The sequence below is a fragment of the Aphidius gifuensis genome, linkage group LG3 (genome assembly GCF_014905175.1).
Source record: "Aphidius gifuensis isolate YNYX2018 linkage group LG3, ASM1490517v1, whole genome shotgun sequence".
NCBI classification, from domain to species: domain Eukaryota; kingdom Metazoa; phylum Arthropoda; class Insecta; order Hymenoptera; family Braconidae; genus Aphidius; species Aphidius gifuensis.
In genome coordinates this window covers 304,422-323,785 of record NC_057790.1, presented here as the reverse complement: position 1 = coordinate 323,785, position 19,364 = coordinate 304,422, and the positions used below count along the sequence as shown (strand labels likewise).

The 19,364-nt window shown below is 23.4% G+C and overlaps 2 protein-coding genes across 4 annotated transcripts; both read left to right on the top strand.

The window, feature by feature from the left end:
* Positions 1-3,358: 3,358 nt before the first annotated feature.
* On the top strand, positions 3,359-8,271 carry LOC122851214 (venom allergen 5.01-like; the record flags this gene model as incomplete). Its single annotated transcript, XM_044150302.1, has 6 exons — positions 3,359-3,600; positions 3,675-3,845; positions 4,363-4,447; positions 5,047-5,185; positions 5,801-6,234; positions 8,168-8,271. Coding segments are annotated over exons 1-6 (1,086 nt in total), but the record flags the coding sequence as incomplete, so codon positions are not given.
* A 2,927-nt stretch (positions 8,272-11,198) lies between these two features.
* On the top strand, positions 11,199-13,867 carry LOC122851211. 3 transcript variants are annotated; one of them, XR_006373670.1, is made up of 7 exons: positions 11,350-11,465; positions 11,545-11,667; positions 12,268-12,330; positions 12,471-12,533; positions 12,756-12,797; positions 12,917-13,285; positions 13,362-13,844. XR_006373670.1 is itself a non-coding variant. In XM_044150297.1 (6 exons), exons 1-6 carry the CDS (start codon positions 11,406-11,408, stop codon positions 12,989-12,991), a joined length of 426 nt encoding a protein of 141 aa, XP_044006232.1. In that variant the 5' UTR covers positions 11,199-11,405; the 3' UTR covers positions 12,992-13,867. The 3 variants fall into 3 exon arrangements, 2 of the variants coding, with proteins under 2 accessions (XP_044006232.1, XP_044006233.1); XM_044150297.1 differs by having other exon boundaries at positions 11,199-11,465; positions 12,917-13,867; XM_044150298.1 differs by having other exon boundaries at positions 12,762-12,797; positions 12,917-13,844.
* Positions 13,868-19,364: the final 5,497 nt, after the last annotated feature.

Genomic DNA, 19,364 nt, shown 5'->3' with positions numbered 1-19,364 from the left:
TTCAACTGGCTTATAATTTATTGAAACATTTTTTATATATACTTTCATTTACTAAATAATTATAAAATTCAAGGAAAAAAAATAATTTTCTTCAGCTTCATTTGCAAAAATATAAATAAACCTTTTTTTGTTGGAGTGAATATAAATAAGATAAAATAGATTGAATATTATTTTTCAAAATCCCTTCATAAATTTATATGTAATTTATATTCCCCTCAACTTGGTCAAAGAAAATTGCTGCTGGTGTATTTATCCACAGGGAGTTTGCAAAATAGATACAACAAAAAAATGAAAAAATAATAAAGTAAGTAAGTAAGTAAGTAAGTAAAAAGTAAAAAACGAGTGAGATAAATTCATGCTAAGCGCAAAACTGACTTGAAGCAGAAAAGAAAACAGTACACAAAGAAAAATAACAAAAAGAAGTTAGTAACATTGCAGGTAGGCGAGACGAAATCGATTTTCGATTATGTCAGCAAAGCTCTATCCGTAATGGGCTCGTCTGATTTTGAAAATGAAAAAAAAAAAAACAAAATGTGATGAAGAAAAAGTAGACGAGAGAAAAAACGAGAGAGATCTTGAACTTATGGAAAGTGGAAACTTAAAAATATATTTGCCTGCCACGATTGCCATTTAGTAAAAGCTAAACTTAACTCTCTATTTTTCTTGAATTTTAAAAATAAAAAAATAAAAAAAAAAAAAAGTACATTATTTATTTTTAAAGTCTAGTTTATTATATATATTTTTTTTCGATCACATTGAATATCCAATTTAAATAGACGGATAAAATTCAATATAAAAACTTGAGAAAATTACAAGAGATAATTTTAAGTACTATGAGAATCGATACTTTGAAAAATTAGTTATCTAGAGTCTCAGCTGTCAGTCTGTGACTCTTCAATCAAGATTAATTACAATTTTCGTTATATATGTATTTAAAATTCACTCAGCTCTTGTGTTTCTAGCTACTTTAATTCATGGACCCGGTTGATATTATATCAGCAGCATATACAACGACGAAAAAACTTTTTAAATTTTTTTTGGAGTTACGTTAATTGGCTGCTTGACATGTCAAGGGGTCTTTTGCAAAATTTTTACCCCTTTTATTCTTTCAAAAAGTTTTGACATATCTGACTCTTAAGTTGACTCTTTTTTTCTTTTTAATTTTTTTTATTGTGTCAGTGGCTTCATATACTGTGCTCTTCTTCTTCTTCTTCATCTTCTGCTTTTTCATAAATTCTCTGGTCTCTTTTTCTACTCTCTCTCTCAGTGTCTACATGTTCACCAAGTGCTTGATCTTCATCACTGTCATGAAACACAAGTTGTTGTTTAGCAGAAAAAAAAATAAAAAGAAAAATTCTTGTCAACTGTACAACTGACAATGTTATTAAAATTTTTCTATAAAATTTCACTCAGGATATTATCAACAAGATAGGATTTACTTTTATGAAAATAAAATCTTATCTTATATAATGTAAATGTTGATTTTTTTTAATAAAAAAATATTTCCTTCCTGAAAAATGAAAAAAAAAAAAAAAAAAAATGTATAATGGAATTAATATCAGTTGGAAAAAAAGGTAATAGTTTTCCTGTTTTTTTTTTTTTTTTTTTTTTATCAATTTCATGCTTAAAATATAGAAAAATATCAAAGATAAATAAATTTTTTAATAATAATTTATAAATTTATTTTCAGATATACAGCGTGGAATTTTTTTTTAAATTAAAAAAAAATATTTACTTCTTGATAATAAATATATAAAAAGAAAAATAAATTCAATGGAATTAATATTACAGCTACAGATAAGAAAAGTAATAGAATTTTCTTTCGTGATTTAAAAAAAAAAAAAAATTCTTTACTTTTCAAGAAAAATAAAATAGTAAATAGAAAAATATATTTTTTTTTTTTTACATTTACAAAATAGTCTTGTCATGTTTGTTGACATTTTTTTAAGTAACTTTCTGACAAACTCACACAATTTTTTTTCAAATAAGGTAAATATATATTTGCAGAGATAATCTATAGAATTCAAAAAGATTTTTCCAGTTTATACAATCCCAAAAAAGTATATTCAAAAAACAAAAAAATTTTATTTCCCTTTTATTTGCATGTATGAAGAATTGTTATTAAATATTGAATAAAAAAAATAAATAAATGATATATACCAAGAGGAGATATCACCAACACATTCAACTTTATCTATATATTTTTAAATATTTTATATAAATTGTAATTTTGTGGAAAAACACGATGACCCAGATCGCAAAGTCATGTTACAAAGTTTCGACAAAAGCTCAAAGTTTTACACAAACATGTGCATGCAATAGTGCATGTGTGCATACAATGTAAACACCTGAGACGAGTGAGTATAATTTAACGAAGAAATTTCACTTAAAAATAAATATATAGAAAAAAAAAAAAAAAACCAAAAAGTTGTTGAAACTCTTCAGGTATGTTTACTTGTCAAGTTTAAATATTTTCACTTAAATAATTAAACCCTTTAACCACAATTTTATAATTACCATTTAATGTATATATATATTTTAAAACTATCATCAATTTTAACTTATCAAAGTCAAATTTACATAGCTCTAATGTTTGCAAACAGAATCTATCAAATAAATTTGTTTATTTATTTTTATCTTGTTTTTAATTTGTTTATTTAAATGACGTGGTTACTTGGAATGTCTGAGTTGAAATACAATTTCCAATATAAATTATTTAAAAATTGGAGATCTTATTATTCGTTAGAAGGTGTAAAAATCGTTATGGATTTTTGTTTTTAATTTTTACTATTGTTTATTTATAGTAACAAGATAAACAACTATTTAAATAGAGCCAAGAAAATTGAATTATCTTTTTATTATTATTTAGAAATAATTTAAAAATACTTGAGTATCGAAAAAGACGTCTGGGACAAATTTATGATGATTTGTTCTAAAAATAAAATTAAACTTGTAATTTCAACTTGCTTAAGTACTCAAATATTTATTTATGTATTTATTTGTAAGCCTATAAATATGCTATGATCTAAAATTACACAAATAATCAGATTAGGATTAAAAAAATTTGTGTATTTGTTAAAAATAAAATTAAAAATAAAATTTATAAAATATCTAATTTTGTTGACCTACTTTTATATTATATTTGTATCAATTGATTTTTATTTATTCAATTTGTTTTTATATATTTAAAAAAAAACTTATTTGTCTTCTATTTTTATTATTTTCATTATTATACACTGAAGGGACGTGAAAATGTCGAGACAAATAATTGAATAAAGTCTAGATTTAACTTCACTCTATTTATGTATTTATATTTGTAAAATAAATAAATAAATAAATAAATAGTAAACAAGTTTATCTTGACAAGGGGTTGTTGAATAATAGGGATATTTTATTAATCGTTTATTTATTCAAGAGAAAAAATAATACATTTACAATATTGGATAAATGAAAATAAAATTGGATTACAAAATGAAGTATCTAACAAGAATATATTTTATACTTATATTTGAATTTTATTACATTACAGTTGCTAAATTTGAAGATGATATAATGCGTTATTGTAGCATCTGCGAACAACACACAATGTGTCTTTTTCCCGTAAAATTATTTATCCAAAATAAAGTTTAAAAAAATAATAAAAATTAAATAATTATAATCTATTTATTTTGTAGTTTGATGATCCATCAGTTAATTGCAAAAATATATCAAATGGAGATCTTGATAATGAAGAGATAGCAATAATTATTAGTGAGCATAATTTACACAGAAATAATATTGCAAGTGGTCAAGAAAATCGAGGTAATCCTGGTCCACAATCGTCAGCTAAAAACATGATGGAATTGGTTAAGTTTTAACTTTTATTTTATCATTCAATTAACTTTTTCCTTTCATCAAAAAAAATTAATTATTTATATCATTAACTCGATTTTATCATTAGGTTATGCATTTTTTAATTGAGCTGAATTGTGATGAAATTGACCAAATTTACATTGGAATTTCATCATTAAAAATTTACTGTAATTTTGATTTTTATTTTTATATTATATTTTAAAAATATTTGCTCGTTTCTAGTATCATTAATTTGATATTTTTTATCGATTAATTAAAAATACTAAATTAAGCTAAATTGACAAAACAATTATATAATTTTTTTTCACATAAATTTAATCAAGCACTCTCAATTTTCTTAATACTCTCTGTAAAAATTAAAAAGTCAACTCAATTTTCTCAATCACATATTAACACACAAATAAAAAACCAATTTTTCATCAACTCATTATTATTATTATTTCTTCTTTTATTTATTTAAAAAAAAAACGAAAAAAAAAAAAAATCTAATAAATTTAATATTCTCAACAGAGTTGGGATGCTGAGCTTGCAAGATTATCACGAAGATGGGCACTTCAATGTCATCTGCAGCGTAAAGATGAGTGTCGTGATGTTGGCAAGTATATCTATACATAAATTCCACAAAAACCAAAAAAAAAAAAATACATAAAACCTCACAATATCGGGAGAGAGAGAGAAAAAAAAATATACACATAAGTATTCATTTTCAATATAAATTTTTCATATTTATATTTTCATCATTTATTTATTTTATTATATATTTTCTCTCTAAAAATTCTTTTTACAAAACCGAGTGATATTATCCAAGTACATATACGTATTGAGTATATCGATTGTATATATAGTAAAACTCATTCACCTGTCCGTTGCATTAGCATGTGGATTACGATAAAGAGACACATAAAATAAAAGAGACACACATAGACTCTCTATCACTCTGTCAAAAGCACACATCATTCAGTCTTTTATCCAGTATATAATGTCATTTTCCGACCTTTCATATTATTATATTTACCTATAACTTTTTTTTTTTTTTTTTTAATTTAAAAAAAAATACTTTTCATATATTTTTTTTCCATTCATTGAATATAATATATCTACTTATATTGCCAAAGTGTACATCTACTTTTATTATGTATATATGTATTTTTTTTATTTATTTATTTATTCATTTTTTTTTTCATTTTTCAATAGAACGTTTTTCAGTGTGGCAGAACGTTCACGTATTGAACATCGACAAGCTTGAGACGGATACAACGAGCCACCATCGCATTCCATTTCACGTACAATCGTGGCTGGACGATGTTGAGAATTTCGATACCGCTGAAGTTGGGTAAAGATGGAGTTTATTGAATTGCATCGTCAATTTTAAACTTTATATATGTTTTTGAAAATAAAATAAAATATATATATATATTTCTTTTGGTGACTCGCTTTATATATATATATGTATTTTATTTTATTTTTTGACTCTTTCATTTTGTATTTCTATATACACACATGCTTAATACACACAACAATTTTCATTCTCATGAATGCACGTGGCAACCCTCTTCTAAAAAATTCTACTTGATTACACTTTGGCCATTCCATTCACTTCCAGACGCTTTGATGGCTGAATAAAGCTATTTGAAAAAGCCAAAGACTATTCTTATATACTTTATTTCACATCATTTATATATATATCTGTGTACAATTTATACTTGTTTATATCAATTTATTAACAGCAACAAAAACAACTATAACAAGTTAATTTTATCATCTTAATTTCTTTCTACATTAATAATAATAAATTGTTTAAAGTTTAATTTAATTATATTATAAATTTTTTTCAAGACAATTTAATGTTACTTGTTGACAATAATAATAGTAATAGAATATATGTGTGTATATATATATGTACTAAAAAGTAATTCAAGTTTGAAATGAGAATCATGTTAATTTCCAGAATGGTGGACTTTTCAAGTGAGTCTCGTGGTTCCTACATTGGAATTGCAGCTGGCAAGATAAGCCGCATTGGTTGTGGTCGAGCGTTGTACACTGTTGAGACTTGGCATGAGACTGGTATTCCACCCTTGTCACTTTCATCGTCGTCCTTGTACTCATCCTACTTTTCTTCCTCACCCTCATCTTCATCTTCATTGTTGTCATCGTCCTCGTCGTCCTCGTCGTCGTCGTTGTTGTTGTCAATGTTGAAGGATGGTACAGAAACGTCAGGGGAAAACAATTACACCAATGTATCCGTTGGTAACCACGTTGAAGTACTTGTATGTAATTATGGACCTATCGATCGTTCAACACCAAGACATCTTTATGACGTTGGAACTCCTGGTTATTGTCCCATGGGTTTTACAAATAGTCGACGATATGAATATCTATGCAGTATGTACTTTTATTTTAATATTTAGACAATTTTTTAATTTTATTTTTTAAAAAAATCAATTGAATTTCACTTTTAAAATTTACATCATAAACAAATTTTTGATTGAAGAAAATAAAAATTTATATAGCATTTTAATATCATATTATTAATAACATTTAGACTTAAATATTCTTTTTTTTTTTTATTTTTATTTTATTTGAAATTAAGCACACTGAGAGATTAGTACATTTAATGTCAAACAAACTTGCTGATAAAGAATAAAACTTTTAATGAATAAAAAAAGAAATAAAAGTCACAAATTTTATTGTACACAATGAAATTAATTTCATAAAGTTGTATTAATGTTTTTTTTTTAATTTTAATCTTGTGTCATTAAGACAATTATTTTTATTTAATAAAATATTAGATAGTGTTGGAAAATAAAACAAAATAAAATTAAGTAAACAAGACTATATTATAAAAAGTATGAAAAATATCAAGTTTAATAAAAATAAGTTTGTTTATTTGCTTGAAATATATGTTGAAGGATAATAATAATAATAAAGAAAAAAAAATTAATAAATGAATGAGATACATAGAGATGAATAAAATTAGCTTCAAGAGGTTAATAAAGAAAATGAATTTCTGACTCGTGACGGGAAGCCAATCGTAAACAGTAGTATAAACTTTATTTCGCAACAACTCTAACTGGGTACTTGGGATAAATATACACAAGTATAAAGTTTCTTCTTTTTTTTTTTTTTTTTTTTCATTTTTAATTTATGTATTTTACTTTCAAGTTTATTTTTATTTCTTTTTTCCCCGTTTCAATTTTATTCTTCACCACCTGTTATTCCAATCTTCCGTACGATTAGAAAAACATTTTTATTTCGGTCGAAAACTAAGTATACTTACTTGTAATTTTATTATTTCAAGTTATTTTTTATTTTTTATTTTTTATATTTTACTGTTTAAAGTATAGAGAATTACAAGTCCATGGTAATACCATTGTTTTCCATTATCTTTGACGTTTCTTTTTTTTAATTTTATTTTACTTTAAGATGTGCCACAACTTTTTAACAATTTAATATTACTGTTTCAATCTTTATACGTTGGAATAACCACATAATGCTACTGGAAATAAACAAATCAATAATGTATTTATTTTATCTGAAAATTACTTATATTAATTTGTCATTAAAATTAATAATTATTAATTCATCCGGACACATTTAAAATACGCTTGAATTTTTTATTTTTTTAAAAGTCAAAAACTACTGTATGTTTATGATTTTTTTGGCAAATGATTTGTTTTTTATTTATCAGCAAGTATCTCTGAATGACTTGAAATCAATATTAACACTGATTAAATTGAACCTTTATCACTTTTAAATATAAAAAAGTTAAAAGTACTTGAACATTTAAAAAGCACCTAGTATCATTTACCTCTAATGGAATTAAATATTTAAAATTTAAAATCAAATGTAGAATATATTTTTAATTGAATTTAAAAAATTCTAAAATGCAAAAACGAAAATATATATATATATATTAATTATTGAAAATAAATTAAGCAGTAAAATTCATTTGGATGGTTAAAAATTAAAAAATAAATAAAAAACATTAGCGAGCCATTAAATGAAGCTAAAAATTTTCGTTTGAAATATAATTTAATATTAAAAATAAATTTTTCATATCGATTTAATAATAAGCAATAATTACCTACACTATATTTAACTTTAATTATTTATTTCGTTATTCAAACAACGGAAAAAAACGATATAAAATTATCAGACAAAAAAAGCCAAGAGAAAATATACATTTAACTTTATTTTTTAAGACTTGGATACTTTTTATTTTTTTCTTATTTTAAAATGGATTATTTTTCAACATTATATACCTGTTTGTTTAATTGAAAAAAATTAAACTTTTTTTTTTGAATTTTCATTCTAGCAAAAAGCATGGAAAAATCAGCTAATGAAGACTGGCTTGATCAGAATAAACAAAGCAGCTCAACTGGTATTTTGCAATCAAAAAGAATTTCATTTTTATTTTATATCCTCTATCAATCATTTTTTTTTCTCCATTGTTCAGAATTTTAAGTAATTAAAAAATAAAAATATTAACCACAGTTTGTATGTTAAAATTTTTATTAATAAATTGAAATATTTATTGTTTCAAATTTAAATTGAAAATTTATCTATTTATTATACTTTGACATTTACCAATCTGTGCAATTTAAATAACAAAATACAATAACATTAATTTTTCTCTAATTTATTTAATAATTTACGTGGAAAATTTTTTAAAAAAATAGATAATTCAGTAGTACGAGTCAAACAATGTCAGACAGAGTTTGAAAAAAAAATATTATTTACCTAAAAGTATTTTTAAAAATTCCTCAGCATTTTTTCTTTTAAAAAACCAAACAAGTAGTATAATCCGAATTTGGTCAGACATTTTTTAAATCGACTAAAACACTTGCTCACAGCCAAGTCTAAATTAAATTTTCATAAATTAAAATGTCCTTTTATACTTAATTTTTTATATTCACCAACACGATTATTTAAATATATATATGTTTTTTTTTTTTTTTTTTTTCCATCTGAATTACTTTAACGTTTACGATCTTTTATACGAGACTTGTTGATGACTTTTCGTGTTAACCGTTATACTCGAATTTTTATTCAGATTTTTATAGCATTTCTTTTTCTTTTTTATTTCATTTTTAACGATCCTTCTTTTTTATATTTCTGAGACTTTTTTTTCTCGAGATGTTGACCGATATTGAGAGTGCCTCACTGTGGAATAGGTAAATCGATTTGGTCGGCGTGATAAAATCCTTGAATTTTCTTCATTCACTGTGTTTGTCCGTTTCATCGTCGAGGGCAAATGATACTTCCTGCCTTCAACTTCAGTGCCTGAAAGCATTTCAAGTGGACCAAAAGAAAAAAAAAAAAAAAAACATAAATAACAAAAAAAAGAACAGCTATATTCACCCAAGACTCTTACACCAAAAAAAAAAAAAAATAATAAAAATATGAAAATGAAATATTTTAAATTTTATGGCAATTTTTTATTATATATTTTTTATAAGGGTGAAATATTATTTAAATATATTTGATTCGACTTTTTTTTTTTCCTTTTTTTCCTCCTAAATAATAAAAATGTAGATAAAATTTTTCGTAAAAAAAAAATAATACATTTTTTATTATTTAAAAAATTTCAAGTTTTCCCTTATTTTTTTCTTGACCTTTTTTGTCACCTCAAAATGAATTTAACACAGTGTTTTTTTTTTGCAATGCAACAAACGTTCTCTTGAGCATGTTTATTTACTTTTTTTTATTTTTTTTTTTAAACAAAAAAATAAAATAAAAAATAATTCTTCTTTGCTGTAAGTAGTTCTTTTTTCCATCTCTTCTTTATTCGCTTCGTTTCTTGGCTCTTTTTTTCTATATATTACTTTATTTTTTATAAAAAAAACTTATTGTTTGCAGCACACTAAAAACTAATACAGATAAAAGTTTAAAAATTTTACACACATGTGAATGAAAAGCATATATAGATACAAGTGTATTTCTTGTTACTTTTATAGCAAACTGGGTCTGCTTCTAGTTTTTAATTAAATGTCCTGTTCTTTGTGGGCGTTTGATTTTTTTATATTTTTATTTCTCTTTATTTCAAACAACTTTTATATTTTATTTTTAACACGCCTGTAATACTCGAGAATATTTTTCTACCTACTATACACGCATTTATTTATTTATTTTTTTATTTCATTTTGACGTAGACTCTAGTTGTTTTTATTTATTTTTTTTGAGGATGGGAAAAACAAATGGAAACATCTCGTCAGAATAAAACAATTATGGTGTCCTCTGAGACAAGATTCGTGACGCAGATCATTTTGTTGATTTTTTTATATATTTTACTATTATTATTTCAAAGCTTGTGCTTGTGTGGTATACATACTTGATATCATTTTATTATTTTACACAAAAAACATAAAATTATATTAAATATACATTTTTATGAGGTAATAAAAATACTATTTTACTTTTTTTATTATCCAATTTTAATTATTGTTATTTATTTATATGCTGTATAATCACCTTTAATATGTAAAATATTTTTTATATCATTTTCTTAAAGTTGGTATAAATTATTATTTATTAATAACAATATTTATTTTAAATTAACATGAGACAATATTTTTTTAATTAACATTTTATGATTTAATTAATTAAAAGGCTTTGAATATTTATTTTTAATCATCGATATATATCAATAGAGAGAGACACAATAATATATTGAAAATATTGAAAAATTAATCTGCATAAAATGAAAATTAAAAAAAAAAAACATAAAATTATTTATAAAAGCACTCAGTCTTCACCCCTTAGTTTACTATTCAACCCTTTAAAAGCTACTCGTCATCGAACCGGAAAAACCCAAAAACCACCAAGCACCACAGACGTTACGCCATTTTGCGATATATAAATTGGCTCTGTGGTTTTTACACCGACTCATTCACCCTTTTTTTTTTTTCTCTCTAACTTTAATTTATTTATTGTTATTATTAAACACGACTAAAAGTCACGCTGACACAACAGCATTACACCGGTCATTCTACATTATTTGTCACATGGAAAATCTAATGTGTCATTTATTTTGTTTTTGCTCACTCAATTTTTTTATTAGAATAATTAAATTAAAAATGGAAAAGAAAATATATTTTTTAAATATTTTATTCAAACCATCTGTAAAATTATCGTAAAACGAAACGATATGAATAACAAAATTCTCTGACATTTATTTTTTTTATTTTATTATTTCGATCGATCACAAATTCGTCTGTCAAATATTTCGTTCAACTTTTGTCCCTCCATCTATCTAAAATATTTTTTCTCTTTTTAACAAAGCTTCAATATATTTTCGTCTTTGTTTCTTCAATCAAGCCATCAAAATAATATTTTCCTTTTCCTTTCTCTCTCTTTCTCGGTCAATTTAAAACCAACCTTTAATATTTAAAAAACAAAAATGTCAAAATTCATAGTCACATAAAGAAATTTAAAAAAAAATTACTTAAAAATGTCTAATAAATAAAAAATTTAGCAATTCATAGAAAAAAAAAAATAAATAAATAGATAATGCAAATTATAAAGTAATAAATAAATTTTAAATAAATTACAAAATGGAGACAACTAGTTTGTTAATATATAACAAAAATTCAGGAGGTTATTTAACTCGTTTGGTAATATTATTATTTATTGAAAAATATTATTTTTATTTTGATTAAAAGCTTGTAATTATATATGCAAATAATCATGCAGATTTGGAATATACTTTTGGCTGATGGTGAATTACGTGCATTTTTTAATTTAGGAAGAAATTGTAGTTTTGTTACAATATTTATGATTGGATTAATAATCATCATGGCTGCCTGCACATTTATGGTAATAATATATTTATATTTTAATATTTAATTTTGATATTTCATTAACTTGCTCATTTAATGTTAAATATTTGATGAAATAATTTACTGTCGGTATATAAAATATAATATTTCAAATAAATAATGAAAACAAGCTTTCGGATGTTGATAATTAAATGGATCATTACACTCTATTGGTTAACCACTTTTTGCAAAATTTTATTTGATTAATGTCATTGATAAATCAACATGATAAATTGTTTTTATATTTTTTTTAATTATCATGATTAATTATTTATAAATTATTCAGATATATTCATACATTTATTAAGTGTGAAAAAAAAAATATACATTGTTTAAGATAAAAGCTAATCGATAGATTTAAAGATAAAAATTTAATACAAATTTTTTTTTTCTTTTTTCTATTTCATTTTACAGTTTGTTAGTATTTTTTTTTTCTTTGCAAATTTATTTTTTCATGCTGTTATAATTTTTTGTATATATAACAATAATAAAAAAATAAAAAATCATATTGTGATAATTTAAATGTATAGCAAGTTCGATATTTTTTATGTGGATATATTTTTTTTTGATGCTGATTTTAATATCATATCTCTTTCAGAGCACGAAAATTGCAAATTCAAATGAATTTCACAGTCGTTCGCTGCAAAACGAAGCAAACGAGGTAAATCACACTGTTTATATACATTTTATCTATTTTTAAATATTTTTTTTATTCTTTGTTGTATATTTTTTTTTCCTTTCAACATTTACCAACACAATTGTGTTGAATATACACATGGATCCATTTGGGTATCATTCCAGAAATTGCCAAGAAGGCAAAGTATTTTAAGGGTGAGACCAGCGTACAATTGTATTCACAAACACGTAAGTCCAGAGGTTATTTTGCATTTTTGTTTTTATTTACCACCCTCACACTCTCAAGCTCAATTGTTTTTTCTCAACGCCTTTTTTTTTTTTTTTGCATCATTTTCAAGCATAAAATACAGTTTTAAAAGAGGCAAAATAAATGAAAAATAAAAATGTAAAAGAAGCGTTAGGAAAAAAATAAAATAAACTAACAAGAAAAATTTAACATTTAATTTTAAGTTGCAGCAAACGGAGGTTTTTCAAGAAAAGACGAAGCAAACGGTGAGTGCATTTGCCATTTATCCTACGAAATATTTTTTTTATTTTTTTAAATATTTATTTCGGTATACATGTACACAAATACTTGAATGTTTTACCTGAAAATATATTTATTTTTTCAGCTGCACAAGGAGCATTTGGAGATTGAGTTGATGAAGAGTCGAATAGCTTGCATGAACAAACTTCTCAGATCGTAAAGAAATATATTCCCGTTGAAATTGACGATGCTAAAAGTAAAATGAAGAGTAGAAAGTCAAGTTTATTTTTTAATTTTCAATTGCTGGTTAAAAAATAAAATAAAATAGAATACGATAATTTTTATCTCAATGGAAAACAGTGCTCGCTAACGAGCGCTAATAACCCGTGCCCCCACAGCTCAAGAGAAGGAAAAAATATATTTTTATTTTATTTAATCTTTCTCCCTTGGTCGAAAAAATACACCCTGGAATTTAGCTGGTTTAAACGAGCACGCCACTTTGAAACATCGGCTCGTTAGTGTTCATTTTCATTTACTTTTTCTTTCCTTTTTTTTTGTTTCGATTGTGTTTTTTTTTTTCTATTTTCCAGTAGCATGTTGGACCTTTTAAAATGCAAACAAAATACTCTCGTATCCCCTATGTGACGCTAAAGAAAAAAAATATATATTTTTGATCATAGAGTATACGTTTTTTTTTGTAATTTATTTTTATCCCTTTTAAATTTTGCAAATGGAAATTATAAAAATAACACACAAGTGAAATTGGAAACTAGATAAATGTAAATTAAAAAAAAATATATTCTAATTAAAATGAGATATGATTAATGAGGCCAACATTGTATCTCGACATTGAACAGATATTCCGAAAATGTGTGCATAATTTATGTAATATACAGACCAACTTGGTAGTATCATTTTTGCATCACTTTACGACAACGAGTGTTGAACTTTACGAGTTTGAATTATTCAAGAATTTAAATATCATTTATGTTATATAACTTGAATATAACGTGCATGTGAATGACATTTAATACAAATATATTTCTTAAAATTTTAAAAAATAAATAAATAAATAAAACCTCTACTTATAAATTAATTAATTATATATTTCAACAATGTTTTTTCATTAAAATATTCTACTATTAAAAAATAAACCAATGATCTCAATTTTAATATATTACATTGATTTTATTTTTAGAATAATAATAAAAAAATTAATTAAAAATTAAATGTGTTGATTTTTGACTGTCGTTGATAATTTATGAAAAAAAAAAAATGCATTTTGATACAATTAAATCGATAGATTGAGAAAAGCTACTATGACAACAATTTACGTCACCACGAGCCCCATTTCAATTTTACATATTAGTATTATTTGCTCATGCGCATGAAAATTGTAGATGGCGTTTATTTAACCCTCGTTCGATTTTCCCCAAGTCATGTTCTTCTTCGTTATGTGTCCAACTTTAGCTTGCTTTAGCTTCAAACTACTTCTATCTCACTCAGCATGAGTTTGTTCTGGTTCCACACACACACTCGATACCTGTTAAAGTTCGACGGTGATGATGATGGTGGTGGTGGTAGTTTGGTTGAGGTAAAGGTAGTGGATATTTTTTTCAAGAGGGGGTGGTAAAATGAGAGTTTATATAAAGCGTATCCAAAGGTCTTTGCTCCCATTTAATATTTCAGACAGTCCACAAGGAAAGCGGTTTTTCAGACATCGACATGAACATTGAAGTATATATGTTCTTGTGAATTATATGTATGCTTACAAGACAAATATAAAAAAAATATTATTAATGGGGTTATTGAAATAAGGGTTGAAAAAATAGAAAATAAATATTTGAAAATAAAAAATATATATATAAATAAATAGATGGATGGATGGCTGGCTGGATGGAGTTTATTTCAACTGCAAAAAAATAGGACCAATAGTTTTTTCTTACTTTGAAGTAGCCATTTTTTTTTTCTTTTTTTTATTTTACGTTTTATGATTTTTTTCTTTTTTTTTTATATTTTTATTTTAACGATACTCGTGTGCACTCTGGTGTCGACAGGTCCAAGGCTATATATGTGACCTAAAAAGTAAAAAAAATAATAATAGTGATAAAAAAAAAAACGAAAAAATAATAATCCATAGGGAGTCAATTTTAATTTTATATGATTTATTAAAACTGATGGAAAAAAAATGTAGTCTCTATAACAAAATTCGTTTTTTTTTTTTAAATAAAATTTGTTAAAATTACACGTCTGACTTTTTATTAATTCTTTTGTACATATTTATTTAATTTTATTGATTTATTTTTTATTTTTTATTTTTTAACATTTTGTCAGGAATATCAAGTCTTTAAATTATTATCTTAATTATAAGATTTAATATATTTTTAATCCGTTGGTATTTGGATTAATTAATTTTGTTTTTTTATTTTAAATTTATCACGAGCAAAAAAAAGCTCAGCCAATTAATTTATATTGGATATGTGATACAATCAAAAATTCACTCAATTCATACATTTAATTAGATAATTATTATTAAAATAATACATGTTTTGATAAATTTATATGTGTCATTCATAATATCCACTTACACGTGACTCTCATACTTATTACTCTTTAATTAACATTATTTCAAGAAAACAGTAGAACACGTAGCGGAATAGTCAGACATCTAACAACCATAAAATAAATTAAAATCATCATTATTATTATTATTTTATATATGATTTTTTTGATTGTTAATTAATTTATTTATTTTTATACTTTTATTTCATTTTAATTGGCTTTGGAATTCATTGTATTTTTATTTATTATTTATTCAAATGCTATTGCCGACACAAGTCTCTAAAAATTAGGTCAATATCAATTTATTTTTCTTCTTGTCTGATGATATTTTTACCCCTTTTTTGCTCAAGTATTAATATGCAAAATTTATTTTTTTATAGTAGTTTATATTTGGAAAGAAATTATGTTGAAAAATAATCCATTTTAAAATAAGAAAAAAATAAAAAGTATCCAAGTCTTAAAAAATAAAGTTAAATGTATATTTTCTCTTGGCTTTTTTTGTCTGATAATTTTATATCGTTTTTTTCCTTTGTTTGAATAACGAAATAAATAATTAAAGTTAAATATAGTGTAGGTAATTATTGCTTATTATTAAATCGATATGAAAAATTTATTTTTAATATTAAATTATATTTCAAACGAAAATTTTTAGCTTCATTGAATGGCACGCTAAAGTTTTTTATTTATTTTTTAATTTTTAACTATCCAAATGAATTTTACTGCTTAATTTGTTTTCAATAATTAATATATATATAGATATTTTCGTTTTTGCATTTTAGAATTTTTTAAATTCAATTAAAAATATATTCTACATTTGATTTTAAATTTTAAATATTTAATTCCATTAGAGGTAAATAATACTAGGTGCTTGTGAAATGTTCAAGTACTTTTAACTTTTTTATATTTAAAAGTGATAAAGGTTTATTAATCAGTGTTAATATCAATTTCAAGTCAACTTGCTGATAAATATAAAACGAATCATTTGCCAAAAAAATTATAAACATACAGTTTTTTTACTTAAAAAAAAAAACAAATTTTAATTAAATGTGTCTGGATAATTTAATAGCTATTAATATTAATAAAGAATTAATACAAATAGCTTTTAGATAAAATAAATACTATATTGATTTGTTTATTTTTACTATTTATTCTCAGTAGCATTATGTCGTTATTTGAAACTATAAAAATTGAAACAGTAATATTTAAGTGCATGATCTTAAATTGTTAAAAAGTTGTGGCACAACTTAAACTTCATATTTCAAAAGTAAAATAAAATAAGAAAGCAAAATGAAATAAAAAAAAAAAAAAATTTGTCGTATTCGTGTTCTCATACTTCTCAAACGTACTTAAAGTACTCGAATTCATATAAAGACAAAGTATAAAAGTATGAAAGTATAAAGAATAAAATGAAAAAAAGAAAAGTATGAAAAAATGAAAAGAAAAAAATATATATAGATTTATATATTCTTTTTTCTTTTTCCAACAAATATAATTTTATTTTCGTCTTTTTTTGGTCACTTGAAAAGTGAAATAAATCGTCGCCTTCATGTATCCTAGACGATATACTTGAAACCTTGCCAAAAACGATTAGGAAAGTGAGCCTGAAGCGAGTGTACGACCAGACTCTGGGCACTTGTTTTCAAATGGAAAATAAAAAGAGTGCCCTAGAAATATATATACGACATATAGCTTCTTCTTTCAGGTGCAAAAAAAATGAAAATATAAAAAAAGCTTCGGACAAAAAATAAGGGGTGAAAAAGAAGAAATGAAAAATTGTAGGAAAACGTTTCGCCGACGTTGGACGCACGATTTATCGTTTTTTTTTTTTACTTCAACCCCCTTTTTTTTTTTTTTTTGCCTATCTGTAGAAAATAGAGGACACAAAAACGCTAAAAGAAATAAACTTAATAAATAAAAATGTCGGTGTAAAAAAAAATAATTTATATATCAAAAACAAAAACAAAAAAAAAAACAATCAAATTTATATTTAATTTAAAAAAAAGTATAGTTAAAAAATGCATGACTCAGAAATGAGGTAGTGTCAGGAGATTTTTATTTTTTTATTCTTTTTTTAACATAAATAAAAAATATATATGTTTATAAATTGAATAAATCATGAAAGCAAATAAAAAAGAGAGAAAAAAAATAAAAATTTTCATTGGAAAAAAGTCGTTTAAATAGAAATATATTTAAACAAAAAAAAAAAAAAAAAGAGATTGATTTTACTGTGGCGTGTTTGTGTCCTTGATGCAAAGTCAGGCGTAAATTGAGCTTTTTTTTTGTTTACTGAAATAGAAGATAAATAAAAAAAAAACGAGATTTTAGTGTGAATTCGTCAGTATTGTGAGGCTCGAGGCACAATCGATTCTCGTCTTGACTGTACAAACACACACCAAAGTCACTCTGGGTATTGTCAAAATAAAACAAGAAGGGTTTGTATTCATGGATCGGATTTCGAAGTTTATTCCACCCAGGTGTCTTCTCAGAATTCATCGGATAAAGTGGATCAAAAAACTCAAACTTAAACAAAAAAAGATAAAATACAAATCAACAAAAAAGAAAAAAAAATTATATATATATAAGTCAACGAAATAAAACAAAAGTTTTCAAGTAAAATAAAATAATAAATATATATAAAAGTTTGTTTCAATTGTTCTCAGTTAATAATCAAACAAAAAGTCAGTAAATATGTTCAACTTAATTTGTTCGATTAATTAGTATTTATACAATTTTTGAAACTAAAATTAAATAATTTTGAAAAGTTTTAAAGACAAAGTTCATTTTAATAAATCAATTTCAATACTTGTATTTATTTTTTTCAATAAAAAATTAAATTATATTTTAAAATAAAACACAATAAAAAATACAAACACAATTTGTGCATGATTAATAAATATTTATATGAAAAAAAAAAAAAATATATCAAGCCAATTGATTTATTATAAACTTTATGAAAAATGTTCAATTGGTTTTACTTTTTGATTGTGGATAATAAAAAATACCTGTCACAAATTGAATGTTTAAATTTATTTAAAATTGCTGAGTAAGATGAATTTTCAATTGGCAATATCCTTCGAAACGAGGTGAATAAATTTTTGTATCTTGTTATTATTATAACAAAAAAAAAGCAGCTCATTTTATTTTTATCATCTTTCAAATACTTTTTTTACATTGGTATTTGCATATTGCAAACTCAAGCTGACCTCTTTTCTTTGTAAAAAAAAAATTATAAACAAAAATTTTTTATAGATTTTTAAAAAATATAAAATAATAGTTGACAACAAGTATCATCCAAAATACCTCAATGACAATTTTTCCTTTTATTTTTTCCAATATAAAAAATGATGTAAAAAAATCTTTCATAACCGACACATGAATACTTTGTTTTTTTTTTTTTTTTTTTCATATTACTTTTTTCAGTGAAAATAAAAAAAGTCATAGCTCAAATTTTAATCCCAAACGAACCAGTAGTATTTGATAAAAAAATAAAATAAAAAAAAATTCATATCTATGAATATTTCATTAGAAAAAAATACTCCAAATGAAAAAAAAATCCAAACCCAACAAAACATGATTGAATAACCGAAATATTTTAATATAAAAATACAAAATTAAATTTATTTCTTGGAATGATAATAAAAATAATAAATCCTATTCATTTTTGTCTACAAGTGACGTAAATTATCAACAAAAAAAAAACAAATAAAAATTGTATTCTCAGTTAATTTCTCATATTTTCTTGTTTATAAATCCTTCAAAACAAAGTGCAGAAAAAAAAAGCTCATAATTCCTTTACAACGATAGCCCTCTCATTTAATAAAAAATTAATCAAACACTTGAATATTTCACTCAACCTTTTAACACTTGATTTTATTTATTTATTTTTTTCTCATTTACCTATTATTAAGACTACAATAAACGTTAAGAACCATTACAAAAAAAAAAAAATTAAATTCTCTTTACTTGGACAAATAAAGAGAAAAGCTCTCTGGTAAATAAAATAATAATAATAATAATAAAAGACAAATGAA

What these genes read in the sequence shown, in the direction of transcription:
- LOC122851211 (XM_044150297.1), top strand. Translation starts at nt 11,406, where the DNA reads ATGGAGACAACTAGTTTGTTAATATATAACAAAAATTCAGGAGGTTAT. An exon ending in TGGCTGCCTGCACATTTATG is followed by an intron (nt 11,668 to 12,267) that starts GTAATAATATAT and finishes TATCTCTTTCAG; the next exon opens with AGCACGAAAATTGCAAATTC. An exon ending in ACAATTGTATTCACAAACAC is followed by an intron (nt 12,534 to 12,755) that starts GTAAGTCCAGAG and finishes TTTAATTTTAAG; the next exon opens with TTGCAGCAAACGGAGGTTTT.